Below are 23,849 nucleotides of genomic sequence, written 5' to 3' on the forward strand. Positions count from 1 at the left end.
GCAGTTTGCCCTGCAACCTCATTTCTCTGATGGGTCTAAGATAAGGAGTTGCTTTTCAGTCTGTTGCACTTTATTGCTTGTTGAAAGGATGGGAATGATGACTTACAAGCTGTTTACATGTTGATGTTGGAACAGAAAGTTGCTTTTCTCTTTTTTTGTTTTGTAAAAAATGTTCTCACGGCATGAGGGCTGAGATGGCAAAAAGGCCATGTGTACATCCATTTGGCCTTTTGGGAAACAGTCTGCAGTGGAGTCGACATTCCGTGAAGGGAAGGACTGATGGCGTCTGGTTGATCCTGCTAGTGAGGGCTCCTACTGGCTCTGGGGACTTAGCGGGCCTGCATCCCCAACCCCGCTCCCTTGCCTCATTCTGGCTTCACCATCTCTTCCTTGGACTGGGCTCTCTCCTTCCTCAGACTCCACCCTGCAGTCCACCCTGGGTCCCCCAAAGGATCTTTGTTATCCCCCAAAGGATCTGTGTTATAGAACACAGGTAAGTGTTCAAAAGTTCTCCCCTGGCCAGGCTCACACCTGTAATTCCAGCACTCTGCAAGGCTGAGGTGGGCAGATGGCGAACACAGTGAAACCATCTCTCTACTAAAAAAACATAAAGAATCACCTGGGCCTGGTCCCACAGGCCTGTAATCCCAGCTACTCGGGAAGCTAAGGCAGGAGAATCTCGAACTCGGGAGGCAGAGGTTGTGGTAAGCCAAGATTGCACCACTGCACTCGAGCCTGGGCAACAGAGTAAGAGAGGCCCCGTCTCAAAAAGAACAACAAAAAAAGTTCTGCAGTGCTTGAAACTCCTCAAAACCCCTGCACCCCTAGAATAAAGTACAAGTTGCTTAGTGTGGCATTCACAGATCCTCATGGCTCACCCCAGCCTTCCCTCTGCTGCCCACCTCCCCACTTCTGCACAGTATTGGAGGTGCCAGGAACACCTCGAGCTCCTCCCAGGTCACTGACACACATGCTTGCTCCGGACTCTCTGCCTTTGCACATGATGGTCCCTTCCCTTTCCTGCTGACAAATTCTCCACCAGCAAGACTTTGCCTCCTCAGGGAAGACTTCCCCAAGCACTCTGTACAGCCCTCATTGACAGTGCCACACTCTGGGTCCCACTGATGCCCTGTCAGTGCTCCTCAGCACCAAGCAGCAGAATCCCCGTCTTCCTCGACGCAGCGGAGCCTGAGGCACATCCTCTGCACCTCCACCATGGCCCTGTTTTCCTCCCAGCCCTCCCCACCTGCCCTTTCCAGCAGGGAAGAGGAGGGAGGCCTGCGGGAAAGGAACACCTGCTCATGGGCACCGGCTACACAGGGCAAGAGGAAGAAATCTAGCTCTGAAAGTGGATTCCAGGGGTTCCCAATCCCAGCCCCCCACCCCTTACAGCTCTGGGACTTTGGGCAAACTACTTGCCTGTCTGTGCACTGCCTTCCTGATCTACAGAACTGGTGAATTAGGACCCAGCTCTTAGGTAGGGAGGCCTAAGTGAAACGCAGTGTGAAGAATTTTCTATGTGGTGAATGTTCAACAAGTGATGGTTATTGTTATTGTAAACACCACCTCACTGGCCAAGCACTGTGCCCGGTGCTCCTACATCCTGGCTAGGTTTCGGCCACACCCTGGCCAGCGAGGCAGGGATGTCAAGTCCATTCCACGAAGGAGGTAAGCGGGACACTGAGGCGGCAGGGGACTGCCGCTTCTCCTCGCCATCCACGGCTCACGCCTCTCCCACTCTCCTGGAGAGTGGTGGGGGCCCAGGATGCAGAGTGAGGGAGCTGCAGATCTGGAATGCACCAGGCCCAGCCTGGACTGCCCAGCACGGTCTTGAAGATGGAGGTAGGGGTGGCGATCAAGGGAAGTAACAGGCTGCAGGGATAGGGATGCACCTAAGCCCAGGTGTCAGCTGATCTCACAAGGCGAAGGGACCTTCGCCTTTCTTCTGCTCATTGCACTCCCCCAGTGCAGGTGGAAAGGAAGGAATTCCGTTTTCTGAGGTCTTCCTGGGTGACAGGAGAGTGCAGAGCAGGGAGCTTTGGTATTACACTCATTCCCAGCAACTCCAAGAGCTGGTGTTACTGCCCGGTGTCCATATCAGTCCAAGATGAGGCAGCTGGGATTGTCCAGGGAACTGGCACAGTCCCCTCTCCACCACCCTTGCACTGGAGTCGAGGCCCATCTGCCCATCGCAATAGTGGGTATGGCTGAATCAATGGGCAAAGTCAATTTAGGATCACAAAGACCCTGGGCTAAACACCTGAACCTGAAGCTTTACCCCAGCCATCTCTGCTTAAATCCCTTGGCTTATACACAGGTTACACAGTGCACAACCCACACAACTGCACACAGCAGCCCTGATCCTCCTCAGAGGAGAAGTCTTTGAACCAGAGCTGTGGATTCTACCTTCCTGAGCTCTGGAACCACAATCCCTTCCTTCTCCAGGACTCCAGGTGTCCCGGTGTTAAAACAAACCCACATTACTGGGGCCTGATGGTCTCCTCTGCCTTCTGCCTTGCATCTTTGGCAGCCAAATGCCTTGGAGTGGTCTACATGCAGGGTCCCTTGCCTCCCACTCTCATGGGCTCTGGGCTTCCCTCCGAGTGATTCCCCCAAGAGCACTCCCCAGTTCCGTGTCTTCTCACTGCTCCTGGGCATTCGGTGACCACTATAATCCCTCTGTGCCGAGGGAACACCACAGGGATCCTCCCACTTCTCCCCTCCTCCTTCCTCCCCGTTCAAGCCATGACCCGAGGCATCGGCTGAGTGCCCTGCCTACTTCAGTCCAGTCCTGTGGGTGAATCTCCTCAGCTGCTCAACCTCCTCCGTGTCTCAGGGAGGCCGGAGGAAGCTCACCCAGAGAGAGCCTGAAGGTGGTCAGACTGCTCAGAGGGGCCTCCAGAGGGCTGCCCAGAAGCCTTGGTAGGATGGAAGTGGTACAGGAATCCTCATGCCTTTGGCTTCCCCTCCCCGCTGGACTCGTCATCCCAGCCCCACCCCAATTCCTCACCAGCTTGTAACTCACCCCTCTCCCTGCCCCTCAGCCAAAAGTGACATGTGAGAGAGAGGTCCATGACACATTTTGTCTGGCCTGCCATACTTTTTGAAAGTTTCATTTAGGTGCTATCATTTAAAAACCAGAAGATTTCACTTAAGAATCCAGCATTCTAGTTTCTTTTGAAAAATCAGAAGATCTGGCAACACTAGGCCCACATTCCAGCATGGCAACAACCAGCTAGACGGTGCTGGCTGTTCCCTCTGTGGGGCTTGTGCTCTGGTTTCTGGAGTTCTAACCCTCCCAGGCCCAACTGCCACCTACGACAGCTGCGTGGCCCCTACGCTGTGTCTTTGCACAAGGCGGCCCAGCAGGAAGGAACAAAATCGGGGTTGATGAGGGGTTGTCCTGTTCAGCCCTCCCCACTGCCCACAGGCCTTGGCACGTGAAGGAGGCCAGAGTAGGGTGAGCAGGAAGGCGGTGGGGATCCCGGTCTGGACACACCCCAGCCACTCTCTGATCACTGTGCATGGCTAGCAGCGTCCCAGGCACCCCACGTGTCCTGGCCCAGCTCAAGCCCGCCTTGGCAGCCAGCTGGCTGCAACTGAGTAGCTTGCTGTCTTGGTCGTGGCCACCCCACATCCTGTCGGAGCTGGGCCCGGGACCTGAGGCCTTGTCCTGAGCCTTAGCAATGTGGCCTGTAGGTACAGGCTTCCTCACTGTCCATCCAACTCAGCTGAATGTGCACCAGGGCGTGGCGGTCTTGTCACAGTCCAACATGATGTTGAGGACAGTACAGGGGGCCCCGCCCACGGACAGGGCAGTGCGGGAAGCCACTTGGTACTTCACAGTGTTCAGGCCTCCCTCCCTGTCCACCTTGAACTGCTCCTGGGAAGGAAGGGAGGAAAGAGCACGGACTCAGGGCTGCATGAGTACCAGCTACCCACCGACCCCACACAACCTCGCCATCAGAGGCCCTGTGGTCCCCACTGGAGAGGAAGAACCCATAGCTCAAAGCAGTGAAGCCTCTTGCCCAGGGCTGTGCCCCACTAGGAAGCAGGAGAGCCGGGATCTCCTGTTGGATGCATATGCCTCCTAGAGAAGGGGCTGTTTGAGGGCAGGATCCTTGCATCCCGGGTGTGGCTCCCCAACCCCACTCTGCCAGCCTGCATGGACCCTGAGGTCTGAGCTGACCCACAGTGCCCAGGGTGCCCACAGCAGCCACCAGAGCAGGGCACAGTGCCCAAGCAGAATGCCTGTCGATGACCTGGGCCAAGCAGGGGAGGATGGGGCCGTTTGGGTCAAGGAGAACTTGGTGAAAGCTCGGGCCTGCTGGCTCCCCACATCACCACCTATCCATCCCCGATAAGGAGCCCTGCCAGCACCTGTTTTTGAGCCGCGATGCGCTTCTGGTCCCTCTTCCGCCAGGCTGGGTCATGCAGGTGGTGAAATGTCTTGTACCCAGTTGTAATTCCCGAGGGGCGGAAAAGCTAGGGAGGTCCAAGGAAGTCGGGGTCAGACTGCCCTTCCTGGAGCCCCAGCCCTCACCACCAGCTCCTCTGAGGTCCCACAGGCAGGGGCCTGCACTCCCAGCCTGCAGGAGAGGAGACTGGGGCCCACAGGGCAAGGAACTGGCTAGATGACCACGTGGGGCAGGGTTAGGGCAGGGGTCAGAACCAGGGCCATCTCCAGACCCCGGGAGCTTTATCTGAGGAAACAGAAGAGAATCTCTGGGCAGCCACCACAGCTGAGGTGGTGGCAGGGCCCCGGGGAACCTCACCTGCAGCCCAGCTCCTTTAATGCGCCGGTAGAACTCATCGTCCTCGCGGCCCCAGCCCCAGAAGCGGTTGGACATCCCGTTGCACTGACACAGAGACAAGCAGCGTCACTCGCCCCATCCTCCCGGGGGGCCTTTGGTCTCCTACCGCTTGGGAGTGCCCCTCTCCCCGGGCGGTTCTGAATAAGCGCCAGGTGCTTACAGGCTCCTCCACCTCTGCAGTGCTGGGGGCAGCAGGAAGCAGTACATCCCAGTCCCTCTCCCGTTCTCATGGGGCCTTGAACCTGTGTGAGATGCTCACCTTCTCAAAAATGTCTGGCTGGCCAGAGGGGATCTCCTTGGGGAACTATCGATGGGCAGAAGCGCCAGCTCCTCCTTGATTTCTGCTTCCCCCATTTCCCTTTCTCCTGGTGGCCCTGCCCTCATCTCTTCCTGTGTGTGTGTGAGAGGGGTAGCTGGGTTCCATGACAGACACCCATTCTTGTACCTGGCTCAGGGGCTTCATTTACATAAAGCTGGCTCCTGCCATGGCCTGGAGAGGAAGAGACCCAGGCCTGAGCCACCTGGTTCTTCCTGCCTGCCCGTCCACCAGCCAGGGACTGGCTCAGGGGTGGGCTCAGCACTCAAGCCGGCCAATCAAGAGCCAGTGCAGCTCACTGCTGGACTCCTGCCTGAGCTATGAGGGAAGGGTCCCATCTCCCACCAGACTGGGGCCTAGATGGATACAGACTGCAGTGACAACCACCATCTTGCCAATAAATCCAGTGTAGGGAAGGCAGAGCTGAGAGATGGACAGAGAAATAGGGTCCTGGTGACACTGTCTGAGAGGTGGGCAAGCTGAACCTGAACTGCCCCCTACACTCTTCAATGTTAAGGGCCATGAACTCCCCAGGCTTCTGAAGCCAGCTTGCAAGTGGTTCCGCGGCTGCAGCTGACTGGCTCGCCTGCTCCTCGCACTCTGGCTGCTCTTAGGTTCCCCTGCTAGGCCTGGGCAGGGCTCCATCTGCTGGAGGGGCCTCACCAGCTGGTAATGCTGCTTGGAGAGCAGCAGGATGCCGCCGACATAAGTCTTGTAGTGGTAGAGAGGGTGGAGCTCCGGGGAGGCCACGTGGAAGGGCCCAGCCTCAGGAAAGCCATAGTCCAGCTCCTCGTTGAGAGGGAGCAGGTCAACGTCATGCATGGCAATGTAGTCCGTGCTGTTGCTGCTCTCCAGGAAGCCCACGTTGATAAGCGCCGCCCGGTTGAACCTGTGCAGGGCGGCCAAGGCTGGGCAGGGGCAGCACACGGGCTCACTGCCTGGGGCTCAGCACCCACCTGGGGGTCCCCGTGGTGCCTATGCTGTCCTCTGGCCCAGCACTGACTTCATTCAACCTGTAGGGCTGTCCCCTCCACTCATTGCACAAATATTTACTAAGCACCTACTATGTGCCAGAAACTATTCAAAGCACTGGAGGTACAGCAGTGAGAAACCAGGCCCTGCTCTCAAGGAACTGAGATTCTAATAGAAGGAAACAGAAACAAACAAGCAAACACAAAGCGAGGCCGGGAGTGGTTAGCGCTGGGGGAAAAGCAAAGCAGGCGAGGAGGGTGATCTTGCTGGGGGTGGAGGTGGCTCTTGTCCTTGATGGGGCCGTCAGGGAGGGCCAGGGGAATTGAGTGACAGAAACCTGAAGGCCTGAAGAGATGACTCACCGGGCAGTGGGTGCCTAGGGCTCTGCATAGGGGAGACAGCACTGCCACAGCAGGAGGCAGGAGCAGACAGCAGGCAGCTGGGCAGGGCGAGGGCGGAGGAGGGGATGTTGGGGGTGACACAGTGAGTGCACAAGGCCCAAGGGCCACTGAAGGACGGGGCTTTGACTCGAGTGAGATGGGGTGCCATGGAGGCTCTGAGCAGGGGTGGGGTGTGCTGTGACTTATGTCTGGATAGGACCGCCCTAGCTGTTGTGCTGGAAGAGACTGTCGGAGCAGGGGTGAAAGCAGGGAGACCAGCTGGGAGGCTATGGCAATAATGTAGGTGACAGACCGAAAGATGAAGGTGGCCTAGCTCAGGATGTGGCAGTGGCAACAGTGAGAAGCGGCAGATTCTAGATGGATTTTACTGACGAATAGGATGTGGTGTATGACAGAGAAGGAGCAGCTAAGTATGACCACAGGGCTTTTGGGCTTGAGCAATAGGAGCAAAGAGCCTCCATTCCCGTGGGGAAGAGGGGAGAGCTACAGGTCTGGGGCAGGGCAGGCCACCAGCAATTCAGCTGTGATCATGGAAGCTTGCAGTAGCTCTGAGGCCACCACGTGGAGGGACTGTGTAGATGGCTGGGCTGGTGAGCCTTGAGTTCAGGAGAGAGGTCTGGGCTGGAAAGAGCCTCAGGAATCATCAGAGCAGAGATGGGGTTTAATGTTGGGAGATAACACGAGCTGCCCCAAGGAACACCTGGAGTTAGAATTCTAAGGGGGGCTGCTGAAGCACTGAGCCCGGAGAAGCCCCGCTGGTGAGAGCTTGGGGAGACAAGTGGAATCCACAGACACAGAGGCCCAGCCGGTGCAGAGGGAGGACCAGAGGGTGCTGCCCCAAGCAGGGGCATTTTACGAAAGAAGAACCGCTGGCAGGTCCACAGGATGAGGGCCCAGCACGGCCTCTGGACCAACAGAGTGGAGATGGCTGGTGACCTCAGTGAGAGCTGCTCTGTGCCATGGTGGGTGCAGGAGTCTGAGCGGAAGGGGTTCAAGAGAGACAAGGAGAAAGAACGGGAAGGAGGTCTGCCAGAAAGCAGAGAAGGGTGACAGCCTCGAGGGATGTGGGATCCAGGGAGTCTTTTTCCTTTGAGAGAGGAGCCACTTCAGTGTGTGTGCTCACGGGTATGCTCCAGGAGAGGAACGCTGATCGAGAGGGAGAGGAAGGGGCCAGCTGTGGAGTGGGGGAAACACTGAGGGGTGGGGATGGTGGGGAGTCAGCTCAGACAGAAGCTGGGACAGCCCTGAGTCCCTGTGCACAGAGGCTGGGAGGTGAGTTGTGGAGGGAACTGGGGAAAGTTCTCTTCCATTTCATTCTGTGTGGCCGCCTCATGTGTTGTCTTTTCTCTCCACACCCTCCAGTGCCCAGGCATAGGTGTGGGGCAGACAGGTTGAGTAAGTCAGGCTGGAATTATCCCAGGAGCAACGGGCCAGAGGCTTGAGGGAGTATGCCAGGGAGGATTTTAATGGCAGACCTTGGACTCCAGGTTGGGTAAGGAGGAAGTAAGGACAAGGAGGGTGGCAGGGAAAAGGTGGGGGGAATCTGATGATCCGGATCAAGGGGACTTGAAAAGGTGGGAAGATCAGGCTGGTGGGGCTAAGAATCCATCTTCCAGTGGGAGTTACCTAGAGAGAAAGGAGGTGGGGGCTGGAGGGTGAGATGCCAAGCTGTGGTCAAGGAAGGGAGCACTTTTTGGTAAGGGTGGGATTTTAGGATAACGCCAGACTCTGGACTACTTTAAAGCCGTGGCCTTGACCCTCTCTTTCCCTAATCCCCGGGCCAATCCCCAGGGAGTCCTGTCTGGACTTCCTCCACAGCACTTCTCTCTACCCACCCCCCACCATGTCATCAAGCCACTGTCATTGCAGATCACAGCAGTGACCACCTAACTGGTCTCCCTGCTTCTCCTCTTGCCCTGGTATAATCCATTCCACATACAGCAGCCACAGTGAGCTTTTCAAAATGGAAATTAGATCAGGACCCTCTCCAAAGATTCCTGTCACACCCAACGAGAGGAGTCTGCCACCTCCCGCCCTCCCGCCCCTGCCCCAGGTGACCTCTCATAGGCCCTGAGAAGCCTGAGCCTGGGAGGGGGTGTCGAGAGGGGAGAGGGCGGGGGCAGGCGCTACCTGAAGTGGTCCACCTGGTTGAGTACATAGATGTGGTGCTGGATCTTCTTCCTGCTCAGGAAGCGGTGCATGTGGGGCACAAAGACCAGGAGCTCCTCGAAGCGTTCGCGGAAGGGCACCAGCACTGCCAAGCGGTGGGGGCCCCAGGATGCGTCTTCTTCCCACTGCTCAGGGGGTGGCTCTGGGGGGCAGGCCCGAGGAGGGCCCGAGGTCTCCTGCCCTTGTCCCCTGGCTGCCCGGCCTACATCACCAGAGCAGCTGAGCTGCAGCCAGAGTAGGGAGAAGAAGCCCAGTAAGAGACAGGCCACGAAGAGATGGAAGACGGAACATTTCCGAGGGAGGCTGCCGGAGAGCAACCTGGACCTGAGACAAGAGCAGGGACAGGGTCAGAAGGGCAGGGCAGGGCTGGCCCTCTGACAGACCCTTTCTTTGGCCTCCCCACGAGGAGGCTGCACATAATTGCTCTACCCGAAGCACCTGGGAATTAGTACGAAAGCAACTTTAATGTTTTTGCTCATGCCACCACCATGCATCAGAATTCTGCTTACCTGTCTAGATCCAACCCATGCCACCCGCTCCTGGGAAGCCCTCTGAACCACTCCCAGGTCACAGAGCTGCCCCAGCTCCTCAATGCTGTCTTACTTTCTGTGACTAAGTCCTGGTCAGAGCTGCTCAGGACAGGGATGAGGAGGCTCCTGTCACTTGTATGTGCTCCTTGCCACGACAGTGGCTCAACGTCCTAAGCCAATGACAGGAGTCCCCACCTTAGAGATGCAACCCACTGCTTTCCAAACCCACTCCCCTACAGATCCAACCCAGCAGAAACCGTGGCTCCATGCTGCTTCCCAGAATGACCAAAGGCCACCCAGACACGGGTGTGTGCTGGCATTAGTCCAGGTAAAATGACCAATGTTTACTCTGGGAAGATCACACCTGCCCCCGAAGCAATGCAAGGCCCAAACTGTCAGTGGCAGTTCACTGAATGAGCCTCAAACCTTTAGTCCAAGAGGCAGCTCATGTAAAAGACGGGAGACAGAGAGGGAAAGAAAGATGAGGGCTGGGTACAGCACAGGCACTGATTTCAGAAACTGGAAAACAGCAGCTGAACATCATAGACACTGGGGTGATGCCAGGAGACAGAATTCACCGGATTCCTTTGCCCCTCCTCTGGAAATTCCTGAGTATGCTGAGAGAGGGGCTGAGGAATCCAGGAAGGGGGAAGGTTCCTCGTACCCCCCCCCCACCTTCTCTCCAAAATAATCTGCAAAGGAATCCACTTCACAATCTTAATTTAAGAGTCAGCGATTAACTATCAGGTCTTATAAATTCTATCTCAAGGCCGGGCACAGTGGCTCATGCCTGTAATCCCAGCACTTTGGGAGCTCGAGACCAGCCTGGCAAATATGGTAACACCCCGTCTCTACTAAAAATACAAAAATTAGCTGGGTCTGGTGGTGCGCACCTGTAGTCCCAGTTACTTGGGAGGCTGAGGCATAAGAATCACTTGAACCCAGGAGGTGGAGGTTGCAGTGAGCTGAGATCATGCCACTGCATTCCAGCCTGGGCAACAGAGACTCCGTCTCATAAATAAATAAACAAATAAATAAACAAATTCTATCTCCTAAGTTCCCCTCTGATCCTTCCTCACTTGTCTGTTCCTTGCCCTGCTCAGACCCCTCCAATCTTCTGAATGACCCTCCTCTGTTTGCCAGACAAAGGCCAAGCCCTTTGGCCCGACAGTCAAAGCCCTCCGTGACCTGGCCCCAACTCCAGGAACTCCCAAGCCTTCGTCCCATGTTCTCATGCTGGGCGCCTCGGAGCTTCTCCACTTGCTATATTCCTTCCTCCTCCAGCCCTCACAGAGCCCGCTCCTTCTGCCTGAAATGTCCTTTAACTGCCTGAGGCCCCCTGTTGATCCTTCAGAGCCAAACTCCAGTGTCATGGCCAGCACTGCCCCCTGCCCCCATAACACTCCCCCTTTTGTATTCCCACGGCATCTTACTTCCTACTTTTTTGTAATGCCTTGTGTCCTTGCTTCTCAGGCCATGTCAGATTCGTATCTGTGGCACAGCAAGCACAGGCCAGACAGCAGAGAGCTTGCCAAGTGAGTTACAGAAAGGGTTAAAGCAGTCAGGGCATGCCTTAAGTCACACGCTAAAGCCAGACTAACTCCTCCCTTTTTCTAGAGAAACAACTGTCAACCTGGAAGCCAGTAGCCTTGAAGCCAGGCCCAGGTTCCACATGCAGCTAAGAGGTGGCCTGGTAGGATACCCCCAAGGCTTCTGACTTACCCCCCATTATCCTGTGGTGGTGGATTCAGCCGGGGAGGCGCATAGCCCAGTCCTGAGAGTGGCCTGGGAAGGCTGGAACCTCTACAGAGTTTCCCTTGCCCTCTGGGCTTTTTCTGGGGGCAGGGTAGATTCTGGAGAGATGGATATGGGGTGATATCCCTTCAGGAAAAGAAGCAGTGACTATTATCCAGGCGAACGGCGTGGACTGGGCACTCCAAGCACTTTCACACACTATTCCCTCGGCCCTGCTCCCCTCTCCTATGAGGAGTACATCCCCACAGGCATTATCCTGTGCTCTAAGGGCACAAACCGCTGAGCAACTGAATTGAACCCAGAGTCCCAATTCCTCAGGACAGTGGACACTGAGAACAGTTGCTCCTGGTGCCCCCAGGTGGCAAACTCCAGATTTGCAGTCCCAGCGGTTCCCAGGCCCAGGCCGCCCTGACTCTGAGGGGCAGTTCAGAAGAGGCTTTGTCTCCCTCATCAATCACTGCCCAAGGCTAGTAAGAGGCGGATTCACACCCAGGCAGGCTGGCTCCAGAACCTACACTCCATAGCTACACTAGCCTGCATCAGTTGCGTGGATCTTTGCACTACCCCTGTGTCAAAAGCACAGAACTGACATCAGTAAATTTCTCTGGGAACAGCTACAGAAAGGGATCAGAAAATAGAAATGCTCCTCTATTACCTTTCCTTTCTTGTGTCATACAAACTTCATACTACAAGGTTTGAATCCTCAGCTGCTCTGGTTACAGCACCTCAAAACTGCAAACGTAACTGGAAGACAACTGGCACCTCCTCTTGTGCCAGGCAGTGCCATGGTCTTTACATGAATGCTCTCCTTTAATCCTCACACAGCCCTGCAGAGTCAATATTGTGACAACTATCTCAGCAATGGAAAGGCTGCGGTCAGAAAGATGCAGGGGTCTCTGCTCACAGAATTAACGAGGACTCCTGCCCAGGTCGAACTCCAGTCCATGCTTTCTATTATATTCCTGTCTTCTCCTTTCAACACTAAGTCTGAAAAATCCCCAGGAGTAAAAGTTGTGCCCACTAAATTCCAGAATCTTTTTTTTTTTTTTTTTTTTTTTTTGAGACGGAGTCTCGCTCTGTCGCCCAGGCTGAAGTGTAGTGGCGCAATCTCGGCTCACTGCAAGCTCCGCCTCCCGGATTTACGCCATTCTCCTGCCTCAGCCTCCCGAGTAGCTGGGACTACACGCGCCCGCCACCACACCCAGCAAATTTTTTTCTCTATTTAGTAGAGACGGGGTTTCACGGTGTTAGCCAGGATGGTCTCGATGATCTCCTGACCTCGTGATCCGCCCGCTTCGGCCTCCCAAAGTGCTGGGATTACAGGCGTGAGCCACCGCGCCCGGCCAAATTCCAGAATCTTATGGCACCTGACAAACTTAAGAAACATGAAGGAAATGAGGTGTCATTCACTGGGAGGAGATCCTGTCATGTGTTATGTGAGAAGACTTGCAGGGACACATCTCAAGCGCCCCCCAAATGGAGGCAGTCAAATCGCTTTCCCCATTCTGCTTTAGTGAGAAACATCATTAGCTAAGGTGTGGGCCAAGCTCCCATCTTTCACGTAGGGCCAGTACAACTGCATAGGAAACGGACTATGAGGAGTGTCTAGTACGTGCCAGGCGGTGACCAGCCAGGCAGAGCACGGAGCTTCTCTGGTGGGTTCTGCTGGCGGCCTGCGAAGGATGGGGGGGAAGTGTTAAGGAGGGAGGGTCTGAGGCTACATGGATGTGATGAGGGAGGCCGAGACCAGAGAAACGTAATAAATGCCCTCAGGGATCAGAGACAGATTGAGAAACACAAATCCATGGTGAGAGGTCAGCGGAGACAGAGACCCGCATGCAGACAGAGGGAGGCTGGTGGAGACACACAGACACAACGAAACACATAATGAGAGAGACTAGCAAAGAGGGGATCAGAAACTCACAAACGGAAGTCAATGGAGAAACACAGACCCACGGGCGCGGGGGAAGGTGCTGGAGGAAGAACGAGTGCAGCGGAGAGGCAGAGCGGGGGCGGGGAGTGGCGGAGGGCGGGAGAGGCAAAGACCCACACCGACAGACAGAAACCGGAACAGAGCGCCAGGGACCCACACGCCCTCACAGAGACCCGCAGACGTGGAGACGTGACGGCCTCGGGCTCCCAGATTCCGCGGGCGGCCGAGAAAGGAGCGGCGCCCGGGAGGACGGGGCCCGGGCCGGCCACCGCCGCTCACCTGCCGTCCTCCCAGGGCAGCTGCGCCACTTTCCTCCGCGAGGGGAACATCGTGCGGGGAAGCGGCGGCGGCGCATGGGGCAGGGGCTCGCCGCCCGGCCGGCCCGGCCTCCCGGGCCTACGCGGCGCCTCCGCCTCCCGCTCCGCCCAGACCCGTCCGCCCCGCCCCCCGGTCCGCCGGGTCCGCTGCTCCGGCCGCGCCGCCCGCTCCCGGAGCCGCCGCCTCCAAGGTTCTGCTTGCGAGCAGCGCGGGCGGGCCTCCCTCGCGGGGCGGCTCCTTCCTAGCCGCCCCGGGACCCGCCTGACAGCCCGAGGAACTGAAGCCCAGACGCCTAGGGCCTCCCAACAAGTCAATGGGCTGGGACTGGACCTAAAAGTCTAGACTTCCAAACCAGCGCTCGGGGAGAATCTGCATCTCCGTCCTCTTCCCGAGGGGAGGCGGGAGCGTCCCAGGGTCCCCGTCTCGGCCCAGGCGGCGCGTTCTCCTCCGCACAAGCTTGGAGGGGCAAAGCCAAGCTCATGCCTCGGCGCTGAGTTCAGCTGACAGCCCGAGCAGACGTTAGGAGCCCAGTTCTGAAGGCAAGTTGACTGAATTTGAAACTTGACTCTGCCAATTCAGCTGTGTTTTGAGCAAGCCACATCTCTGCATCTGTTTCCTCACCTGGGTATATCAATGGCTCCCATCCCATATGGTAGCTGTGGGGATTCAAGGAGAAAGTGCAAACACTTGGACAGCGCTAGGGCACACAGTTCAACGCCATATAAATGACAGCTGTCATTCAGGAAAAGGGTACTTTGGTGGAGCTGAGAACTGAAGAAGGGAATAGGAGACTGAGTTCCCGTATCTGCCCCGTCACCGTGGGAATTTAACCATGCCCCGCATCCCAGACCCCTCCCCACCACTCCTGCTAGCCTCCTACCTGGAGAAAGAAAGCGGCAGTTGTTAGACTTGACCTCCTCTGCTCTTCCAGTTGTTAGACTTGACCTCCTCTGCTCTACTATTAAGTTTCCTAGTAGATAGCAAACATCTGTTAAGTTCTTATTATGTGCCAGTCCTTGTTAATAGTTCTTACTGCATGAGGGTTATCTCAGGTAGTCCTTATCGGTAGGTGCTTATCCCCAAGTTAAAGTTGAGGGAACTGAGCCACAGAGAAGCAAATCAGGTAGTTTGGTTGCACAATCTATATGGGTTTTGGGTTTTTATTTTGTTTTTTTCTCCCCACAATCTATGATCTTAATCACTCTGCTTCAGAGAGAACGTCACTCTGGATGGGAAATGAATCATTCCCAGTAACCCCTTTACCCCTTAAACCTGGAAGTATATAATCCACCCATTCCCCTTCCTGTTGACTCCCCCAGGGCACTGCAGACCCTACACCAGAACCTTGACCAATCCACAGCCCATCTAAAGGGGACCACTCCATCCGGTTAAATGTTACTACATCAGGATGAAGTCCTACTTCAGATTGTCAGATTCACTATCTCAAGAAATCAGATCTCACATAAAACCCAAATTATCTTTTTTTTTTTTTTCCGAGACGAAGTCTCACACTGTCGCCCGGGCTGGTGTGCAGTGGGGCGATCTCGGCTTGCTGCAGCCTCCAGCTTCTGGGTTCAAGCGATTCTTCTGCCTCAGCCTACCGAGTGGCTGGGAATACAGGCGCACGCCACCATGCCCGGCTGATTTGTGTATTTTTAGTAGAGATGGGGTTTCACTATGTTGGCCAGGCTGGTCTTGAACTCCTGACCTCGTGATCTGCCCACCTCAGCCTCCCAAAGTGCTAGGATTACAGGCGTGAGCCATCGCACCCAGCCCCAAATTATCTAATTTTTAAATGTGATATCCAGCTATAAGCCATGTTGATAATGACACTTCAACTCTGGTATCTTTTGTTTTGCTTTTGTTTTTGTCTTTGTTTTGAGACAGAGTCTCACTCTGTCGCTCAGGCTGGAGTGCAGTGGCACGATCTCAGCTCACAGCAACCTCTGCCTCCCTGAGTCAAGCAATTATCCTGCCTCAGCCTCCCTAGTAGCTGGGACTACAGGTGCCTGCCACCATGCACGACTAACTTTTGTGTTTGTTAGTAGAGACGGGGTTTCACCATGTTGGCCAGGCTGGTCTTGAACTCCTGACCTCAGGTGATCTGCCTGCCTCTGCCTCCCAAAGTGCTGGGATTACAGGCATGAGCCACCGCACCCGGCCTGTGGTCTCTTTTCAGAAAACCACAACAATTATGAGAAAAACATCAGACAAACCCTAGCTGAGAAATTGTACAAAATACTTGACCTGTACTCCTCAAAACAGTCAAGGAATCATCAAAAACAAGGAAGGTCTAAGAAACTGTCACAGCCAAAAGGAGCCTAAGGAGACATAGTGACTAAATGTGATGTGGAATCCTGGAACCGAAAAGGACAGTAGGTAAAAACTAAGGAAGTCTGGATAAAGTAATGCATGATGTTAATAATAGGGAAAATGTCTTCACAATTTTTCTGCAATTTTAAAGCTGTTCTTTAAAAATACTTTTTTTTCTTGACACAGAGTCTCGCTCTGTTGCCCAGGCTGGAGTGCAGTGGCGCCATCTCGGCTCACTGCAAGCTCCGCCTCCCGGGTTCACGCCATTTTCCTGCCTCAGTCTCCCGAGTCACTGGGACTACAGGCGCCCACCACCATGCCCAGCTAATTTTTCATATTATTTTTAGTAAAGACAGGGTTTCACCATGTTAGCCAGGTTGGTCTCAATCTCCTGACCTCGTGATCCATCTGCTCAGCCTCCCAAAGTGCTGGGATTACAGGCGTGAGCCACTGCCCCCGGCCTTTTTTTTTTTTTTTTTTTGAGACAGAGTCCCACTGTAGCCCAGATTGGAGTGCAGTGGTACAATCTTGGCTCACTGCGACCTCTGTCTCCTGGGTTCAAGCGATTCTCCTGCCTCAGCCTTCCGAGTAGTTGGGATTACAGGCACATGCCACCACACCTGGCTAATTTTTTGTATTTTTAGTAGAGATGAGGTTTCACCATGTTGGCCAGGCTGGTCTCATTGTCTCAAGCCATCCACCTACCACAGCCTCCCAAAGTGCTGGGATTACAGGTGTGAACCACTGTGCCCGGCCAAAAAACTTTTTTTTCATGTGGAAGAATTAGCTGGCAGCATGAGCCCAGATTGCATCCTCCCAGTAGGGGAAGCAGCCCCCAGACTTGTCTCCTTCTTCCCAGTCTTTCTCACACACTGCTGTAACCTTCCTCACATTTCTTGTCAGAAGGTTCTTCTCAAAACTGCCTGCCCATTTGCCTCACCCAACCCCCAACAGCAACCTCACATCCCTGATCAGTAACACTGTGATTCTGAGGTGCCAGTAGGGCTCTCAGTGGCTTTACCAGCCCCTGGGTGATTACTGCAAAGGGCCCAGAGGCCAGAGGGAGGGGGCAGGCATTTACCCCACCACCCGTTCAGTATTAGCCAGCCAAGCTGCTGCCTTCAGCTTGTGCCTGTGGGTGCCTGCAGCCCCTCTTGAAAGGTGGGCATATCCAAATCGCTTACCTGGGGCTCAAGGCTTCTCTAACTCTAATCCAACCTTTCTTTCCAGCTTCCTCACAACACCCTCTGCAGCTGAAACAAAACACCCATCCACCTCCATTCCAGCTGTTTACTTCCACTTCTCCAGTCACCTCTGTCCTGCCATCTCTTTCCAGCAGAATCCTTCCTCTCCTTCGTGGTCCTGGTTGAAATCACTTGCTGTTGGTTTAGCCCATCAACATCCTTGTCCCTGCCAGCCCAGGGTGGCTGTCCTGTAGCACTCCCTGCTCAATGCACCTCCTTACCCGGCACTTCCTGGCAGCACCCGTGACAATGCTGCTCACTGACTCTAGAAACAGAGAGGACTTCACCAGGGGGCTGGCACGGGGGAAAGGGTGTAGATTTGAGCCCCAACCCAATTTACTTGTATAATCTTGGACAAACCTACTATTCCCTGCCACAGGAAGGCCTGGAGAAGGAGGAAAGAATGAAGCCGACTGGCGGGAATCACTTTGGAATGTGAAGTGCTTTGCTCTTTGGAAGAACTGACATCCTCTGAAGCTTCTTGCAGTTATGCCCACTGATGGTTGAGTAACTTGCACTGGACAAGTTTTTTTTTTTTTTTTTTTAATTGGGAAACTCATGTAACAAACCTAAATTTATTGAAAATGAAATCAGTAAGACTCTGCAGGCCCCACCTCAACCAGCACCAAGGCCTCTACTTGGTCTGGTCCCAGTTCTTTAAGCCCCAGAATGGACAACCATGTGAAGAAGCTGAGGTCAAATGCAGGGCCACATGCCCACACTGCAAACCCTCCACCCACCCTCAACTCACACACACCCTGGGATCAGCAGGTCTAGGCTGAAATAGAGAACAGTGAGTTCCCAGGGTGGCAGGCAGGTATGACAGGCACCATACCCCAACCTGCTCAAAACCCTAAGTTAGCAAAGGAAGACAGAAGACTGGCTTGCCTGCCCATTCCCCTCCCCCCACCCCCGACAGCAGCCTCACATCCCTGATCAGTAACACTGTGATTCTGAGGTGCCAAGAGGAGGGACTTTACCAGCCCCTGGGTGATTACTGCAAAGGGCCCAGAGGCCAAAGAGAGAGGGCAGGAATTTGCCCCACCACCTGCTCAGTATTAGCCAGCCAAGCTGCTGCCTTCAGCTTGTGCCTGTGGGTGCCTGCAGCCCCTCTCCCTTCCAGAACAGGTATGGCTGGAAACCAGTCCTCCTGCCAGAAGTCAGTTCCAGGAGGTCCTTTCTCCCCCAGCCTGGGAGGATGGGTTGTGACACCTGGGACAGCTACACAAGCTTCTTGGCTTCAAAGAAGCTCTTGAGGTGCCGCATCTGCCAGACACCGATGGCCACGAGGATAAGGGTCTGCAGAATGGACCACCACAGCACCCGCTGGTTGGTGCTCTCACTGGTCTGCCGGAAGCGCTCCTCTCGCCACTGTAGGGGAATATAAGGTGAGCCTGAGCTGGCTGGGTCTGCTAGAACTGCTGCATTCCCAGCCCAAGAGGATGCCCAAGGTCAGCCAGCTTTTCCCAGATTCCAACCAAGTGCCTGCAAAGTGTCACTCTACCTGGGGACTATCTTTTACCCTCAGGCAACCTACTCATTCTCCCAAGTCTGTTTCTTCATCTGTCAGGCATAGTCCTCACCTAGTCCTGCCCTGGTGCCTGGGAGAGAGATAAGGTAGTTGTGGTATCACCCCACGAGGCAGAGCTGTCCTGGAGCATGCAGGAGTGGACGTGCTCTAAGCCCTCTGCCTAGGTCTCCAGATTGCTCCTTGAAGATGTTGGGCACAGGCTGTAAACTGGCAGGCTGGGGGCTGGATCTGGCCTTTATGTATGTTTTTTTGGGCTCACACAGTGCACAGTCTTTTGTCAACACTTAAAACCCAGACAATTTGTGCAGCAGCAATAGAAAAAAATAAAAAATAAATTAAAATGTTCACATAAAAATCTTGGCTATTTCCTCTTGAAAAAATGGGACATCCTGTAAACTCCAGGCTGGTATTTCTGCAAGGAGGCCCCCAGGTGACACTGAATAGTGGCTGTGCTTGTTTAGATGGGTCACTGCCCTACTAGTCCTTCAAGTCACAGATTCATTCATGGTACTCTCTGGTTCCTGGTCACCGGTTAAGTTTGAGACCCTGGTCCTGGGAGCATGTGGACCCACTGAAATAGCACCCAAGGTGTTGGTATCAAATCCTACTGTGCCATTCTGTGTGTAACTGTGATTTAGGGCAATGACAGCCTCTTATGAGTCTGTATCCCCAATTACAAGGTGGAGTTAGTAATACCCACCCCACGGCCTACAATGCAGTGCAGGTCAGTCCCTTGGGGGTCTCAGAATGAATCTGATGTGAAATTCCTGGCTGAGCCAGTGGGCAGCTTCTAGGGAGAAGCCCACTGCTCCTGGCCCAGTCACTCACCCGCTGGTAGTTCTGCTCTTTCTGGATCTGCTCCACTTGTTCCACCAGCTGTCGCACTCGTAGCTGCAACTCACTCAACTTGTCTTTAGCGGCAATTTCTGCATAGTCGTTGGCATGTTCACCTACCTGGATGTCCAGGTGAACTCTCTGAGGACAAAGGAGATAAGGGAAATCTGGCAGCCCTGCTCCATCTTCCTGCCAGAGACTGACAGCTCATCCCTGACTTTCCTTCATCTGTTCATTTAGCCAACAGACTGGGCCCTCTTCAGTGTCTTAGCCCCATGGGGCTCTGGGCACACAAGCATGTATTAAGCTTGGGCTGGTGTTCTGAGTGAGGCATATACAAAGCGCTCAGTCATTGTGTCCTGGATATCCACTAGAAACCCAGTGTTCTTAGGAGACACAAAATCTGACACAATCCTCTCACACCCACAGCACCACCAGTCCCCCAGTCCTCAACAAAGGATGAAAGCTGAAAGCTACAAGTCTCATATAGGCCCACTTACCAGCATGCCTCCAGCAGAGGGAGAACTTGGGGAATTGGAGTGAAGACAGACCTGGTGCTCTCCAGGGGTATGTGAGGTGAAACTGAATCTGCCCTTGGAGCTATACAAAGGATGAAGGCTGAAAGCTGCAACTTCCATGTGGGCCCACTTACCAGCATGCCTCCAGCAAAGAGGGAGAACTTGGTGGAATTGGAGTGAAGACAGATCTGGTGCTCGCCAGGGGTATGGGAGGTGAAAGTGAACCTGCCCTCAGAGCCATACTGCCGGGCCAGGATGACCTGGAGGAAGGGAACAAGCTTCAGTCAGTGTTATGGTAGGGATGGGAATGGAGGAAAACAGTGCTTAAGACTCTAAGTACCGCAAAAGTTGACAAGCACACCCTCTGGCACCTCACAACACTAAAAGATCCAAAGCTGCTCAGCAGCTCTTGCCATGTACTTGTCTGAGAACTCTCTGGGGCAGGTGTTTAGAGTCTGAGAGTCTGACATCAGGGTGGCAAGTGACTGACTGCTCTTGGGAAAGGCTTTCCTTTATAAAGTTCATGCCCTTTCAACTCTTTTGGTGTGAGTCGTTTTTTGGGTTTTTGTTTTTGTTTTTGAGACAGTCTCACTCTGTCGTCCCAGCTGGACTGCCATGGTGCTATCTCAGTTCACTGCAGCCTCAGCCTCCCGGGTTCAAGCGATTATAGTGCCTCAGCCTCCCAAGTATCTGGGATTACAGGTGTGTGCCACCACACCTGGCTAATTTTCTTTTTTGTATTTTTACTAGATATGGGATTTGCCAGACAGGGGTTGCCCAGGCCGGTCTTGAACTCCTAGCCTCAAGTGATCCACCCGCCTCGGCATCCCAAAGTGCTGGGATTACAGGCATGAGCCACCACACCCCTCTGTGAGTTTGGTTTTTAATGAAAGTTGACAGAAGGTGACAGCTGAAAGATTTTGCCGTTCGTTTTCATATCCTTATTTGTGAAGATTAAAAGCTGCTCATTTTGTGGGGAAAGTATGGTGTTCTGTGAAATCTTAAAGTCTAGATGGCTTTAAGAGTTGACAAAACTCTTTGATTTTTATCACCACAATTAATCCGCCCATTTCACAGACCGGGAAAATGGTTCCGGGAAGGTAAGTAACTTGGCAGGGTCATGCAACAGTCAGGATATTCCCACAACACCAACTGTTTCTCCCACTTTAGCAGATGCAGGAACTAGAAGAGGAAGTGCCGGAGCCTGCCTAGCTGAAAGCTTCATGGAAAAGAAGCGGGGGGATTGGCTCACCTTGTCCTCTGGGTCCTTCACCTCCACAAACATGCCAAGCCCCGGGGTGGCCGGCTGGTACTCCTCCCGCTGCTTGTCATACAGCTGCGTCCGGTAGTTTCCTGGAGGGAAGCAGGGCGAGCCCAGGTCAGAGGAGCGCGAGGTGACATGGGCTCCCCGACCGCCTGGGCACAGCGAGGCCGTCTCCTCTCGGCTCTAGAGAGCTGACTGTCGCGCATCCCCTGCCCCAAGACCACGGTCACGTCCCAAACTCGCCCCTTCCTCCCCGCCCCCGCACCTATGACCATGGTCTCGTCCGGGATCTCCTCAATAAAGCACTTCTTCTCCGTCTCTCCGATGTGAAAGTAGAGCGCGCTTCCGCGCGTCGCCACCCACAGTAGCAGCAGGAGGGTCCGCATCACTCTGCCCAGCCCGGTTCCGGGCCAGGGTCGGACAACCAGCACGCCCAGCTCCACAGCCATCTTGCTCCACCTGCCTGCGCAGCCGCAACTGGCCGCGCCACGTCGCTCTGCCGCCGCCGCGGTGCCTGCCGGGACCGCGAGTTCCGCCGGTGGACCACAAATCCCGAGATGTCCCGCGACCCTGGCGCGGCAGTACCTGATTGGGGCGCAGCTTTTACCTGAGAGAGAGCGGATGCCCTAGAATAAAAACTTATTTCCGTTGACTCTCTTCATGGCCTGGCAACTGACGATGGTTACCAGTTTTTTATAGATGAAACTGAGGTCGTTTGAGGTCGCGGAGCGAATTGCGAATGGAGACAGGATTCGAACCTAGGATCCCTGACTTTCCTTGGCACAGCATCTACCACTCTTGATTTGCTTCTACCTTTAAAAAATGAATTTAAAGAGAACGACAAAATAATGCACAAATGTATTATCAAACAAGATTAAAAGGAAAAAAAAAAAAACAAGGTCTCCCATTACCACTTATTTGTCCTCATACCCTGTCCACTCCTAAATCGGGTGTTATCCTCTCAAGCATTTCTCCGACCACCAACACACACACACACACACACACACACACACACACACACACACACACAGCCTCTGCTGCCGGATCCCGACTGCAATGACTCGTTACTATCAATTCTACAGAAATAGGATCATAAGAGAGTACTATGAGCAAATATAAGCCAACAAACTGGATAAAGTAGATGAAATTTATAGAAATGTAAAACTGACTCAGAGTAGATAATAGAATCCGAATAAACCTATAACTAGTGAGGAGATTGAATCAGTAATAAAAATCATCCTTACTTAATATAGTTAAGATGTCCATACTACCCAAAGCAATCTACAGATTTAATGCAATCCCTATCAAAATCACAATGATATTTTTGTAGAAACAGAGAAACTCATTCTCCAATTCATACACTCTCAAGGGATCTTGATTAGCCAAAACAATCCTGAAAAAGAAGAATAAAGCTGAAGAACTCACATTTCCTCATTTCTAAACTTACTTCCAAGCTTCAATCATCAAGACAGTGTAGTACTGGCCTATAGACAGACATATAGACCAATGGAATACAATACAGAGCCCCAGGATATGCCCTCCCATATATGGTCAAATAATTGTTAACAAGGAGGCCAAGCCCATTCAATGTGGGGAGGAGGGATAGCCTTTCCAACAAATGGTGCTGGGAAAACTGGATATTCACATGCAAAAAACTGAAGGTGGAGCCTTCTCTAACACCATATATAAAAATTCTCTCAAAAAGATGCAGAACTTTAAAAATCCCAAAGCATAAAACTCCTAGAAAATATATGGCAAAGGCTTTACCACATCGGATTTGGTAACAGACTCCTGGATATGACACTAAAGGCACAGGCCACAAAAGAAAAAACAGACAAACTGGACTTTATGAAAATTAAAACATTTTGTGCATCAAAAGACACTGTAGCAGAGGAAAGAGGCAACCCACAGAATGGGAGAGAATATTTGCAAATCATATATCTGACAAAGGATTAATAGCTGGAATATGCAGAGACTTCTAAAACTAGCAACAAAAAAAAGAACTATCTAATTCAAAAATCACAACACAGGACTTGAATAGACATTTCTCCAATGATCAACAAGTGGCCAGTGAGCACACAAAAAGATGCTCAACATCACTAATCATTAGGGAAACACAAATCACAATGAGATAAAGAACAATGAGAGACTACGTCATATACCCATTAAGATGACAACTAGAAAAAAAAAGGAAAAGAAAGAAAGTACAAACATTGGCAAGGATGTGGGGAAATTGAACCCTTGTGCACTGTTGGTGGGAATGTAAAATGGTACAGACACTGTGGAAAACAGTATAATGATTCCTCAAAAAAGTAAAAATAGGCTGGGTGTGGTGGTTTATGCTTTTTCTCTCTCTCTCTCTTTGAGACGGAGTCTCGCTCTGTCACCCAGGCTGGAGTGCAGTGGTGTGATCTCGCTCACTGCAAGCTCCACCTCCTGGGTTCACGCCATTCTCCTGCCTCAGCCTCCCAAGTAGTTGGGACTACAGGTGCCCGCCACCTCACCCAGCTAATTTTTTCTGTGTGTTTTTAGTAGAGACGGGGTTTTACCATGTTAGCCAGGATGGTCTCAATCTCCTGACCTCATGATCCGCCCGCCTCGGCCTCCCAAAGTCTTGGGATTACAGGTGTGAGCCACTGAGCCCGGCCAGCTTATGTTCATAATTCCAGCGCTTTAGGAGACAGAAGCAGGAGCATTGCTTGAGCCCAGGAGTTCGAGACCAGTCGGGGCAACATGACGAAACCGCATTTCTACAAATAATACAAAAATTATCTGCATCTGGTGGCATGTGCCTGTAGTCCAAGCTACTCAGGAGGCTGAGGTGAGAGGATTGCTTGAGCCTGGGAGGTCAAGGCTGCAGTGAGCTGTGATCATTCCACTGCACTCCAGACTGGGTGACAGAGCAAGATGCTGTCTCAAAATAAATAAATAAAAATA

At 53.3% G+C, this 23,849-nt stretch overlaps 2 protein-coding genes across 3 annotated transcripts; both read right to left on the reverse strand.

Moving 5' to 3' along the window:
* Positions 1–3,085: 3,085 nt before the first annotated feature.
* B4GALT7 (beta-1,4-galactosyltransferase 7) lies at positions 3,086–13,338 on the reverse strand. 2 transcript variants are annotated; one of them, XM_010386458.2, is made up of 7 exons: positions 13,170–13,338; positions 10,925–11,083; positions 8,634–8,996; positions 5,794–6,019; positions 4,776–4,859; positions 4,381–4,485; positions 3,098–3,883 (listed from the first exon to the last, which is right to left on the reverse strand). In XM_010386458.2, the coding sequence occupies exons 1-7, from the start codon at positions 13,217–13,219 to the stop codon at positions 3,728–3,730; spliced, it is 1,143 nt and encodes a 380-aa protein (XP_010384760.1). In that variant the 5' UTR covers positions 13,220–13,338; the 3' UTR covers positions 3,098–3,727. The 2 variants fall into 2 exon arrangements, with proteins under 2 accessions (XP_010384761.1, XP_010384760.1); XM_010386459.2 differs by lacking the exon at positions 10,925–11,083 and having other exon boundaries at positions 3,086–3,883; positions 13,170–13,335.
* Positions 13,339–17,280: 3,942 nt separating this feature from the next.
* Positions 17,281–21,422, reverse strand: TMED9 (transmembrane p24 trafficking protein 9). Its single transcript, XM_010386457.1, has 5 exons — positions 21,178–21,422; positions 20,901–21,001; positions 19,783–19,908; positions 19,125–19,271; positions 17,281–18,136 (listed from the first exon to the last, which is right to left on the reverse strand). The coding sequence occupies exons 1-5, from the start codon at positions 21,359–21,361 to the stop codon at positions 17,987–17,989; spliced, it is 708 nt and encodes a 235-aa protein (XP_010384759.1). The 5' UTR covers positions 21,362–21,422; the 3' UTR covers positions 17,281–17,986.
* Between the last annotated feature and the right edge of the window lie 2,427 nt (positions 21,423–23,849).

The sequence above is a fragment of the Rhinopithecus roxellana genome, chromosome 3 (genome assembly GCF_007565055.1).
Source record: "Rhinopithecus roxellana isolate Shanxi Qingling chromosome 3, ASM756505v1, whole genome shotgun sequence".
Taxonomy (NCBI): Eukaryota; Metazoa; Chordata; class Mammalia; order Primates; family Cercopithecidae; genus Rhinopithecus; species Rhinopithecus roxellana.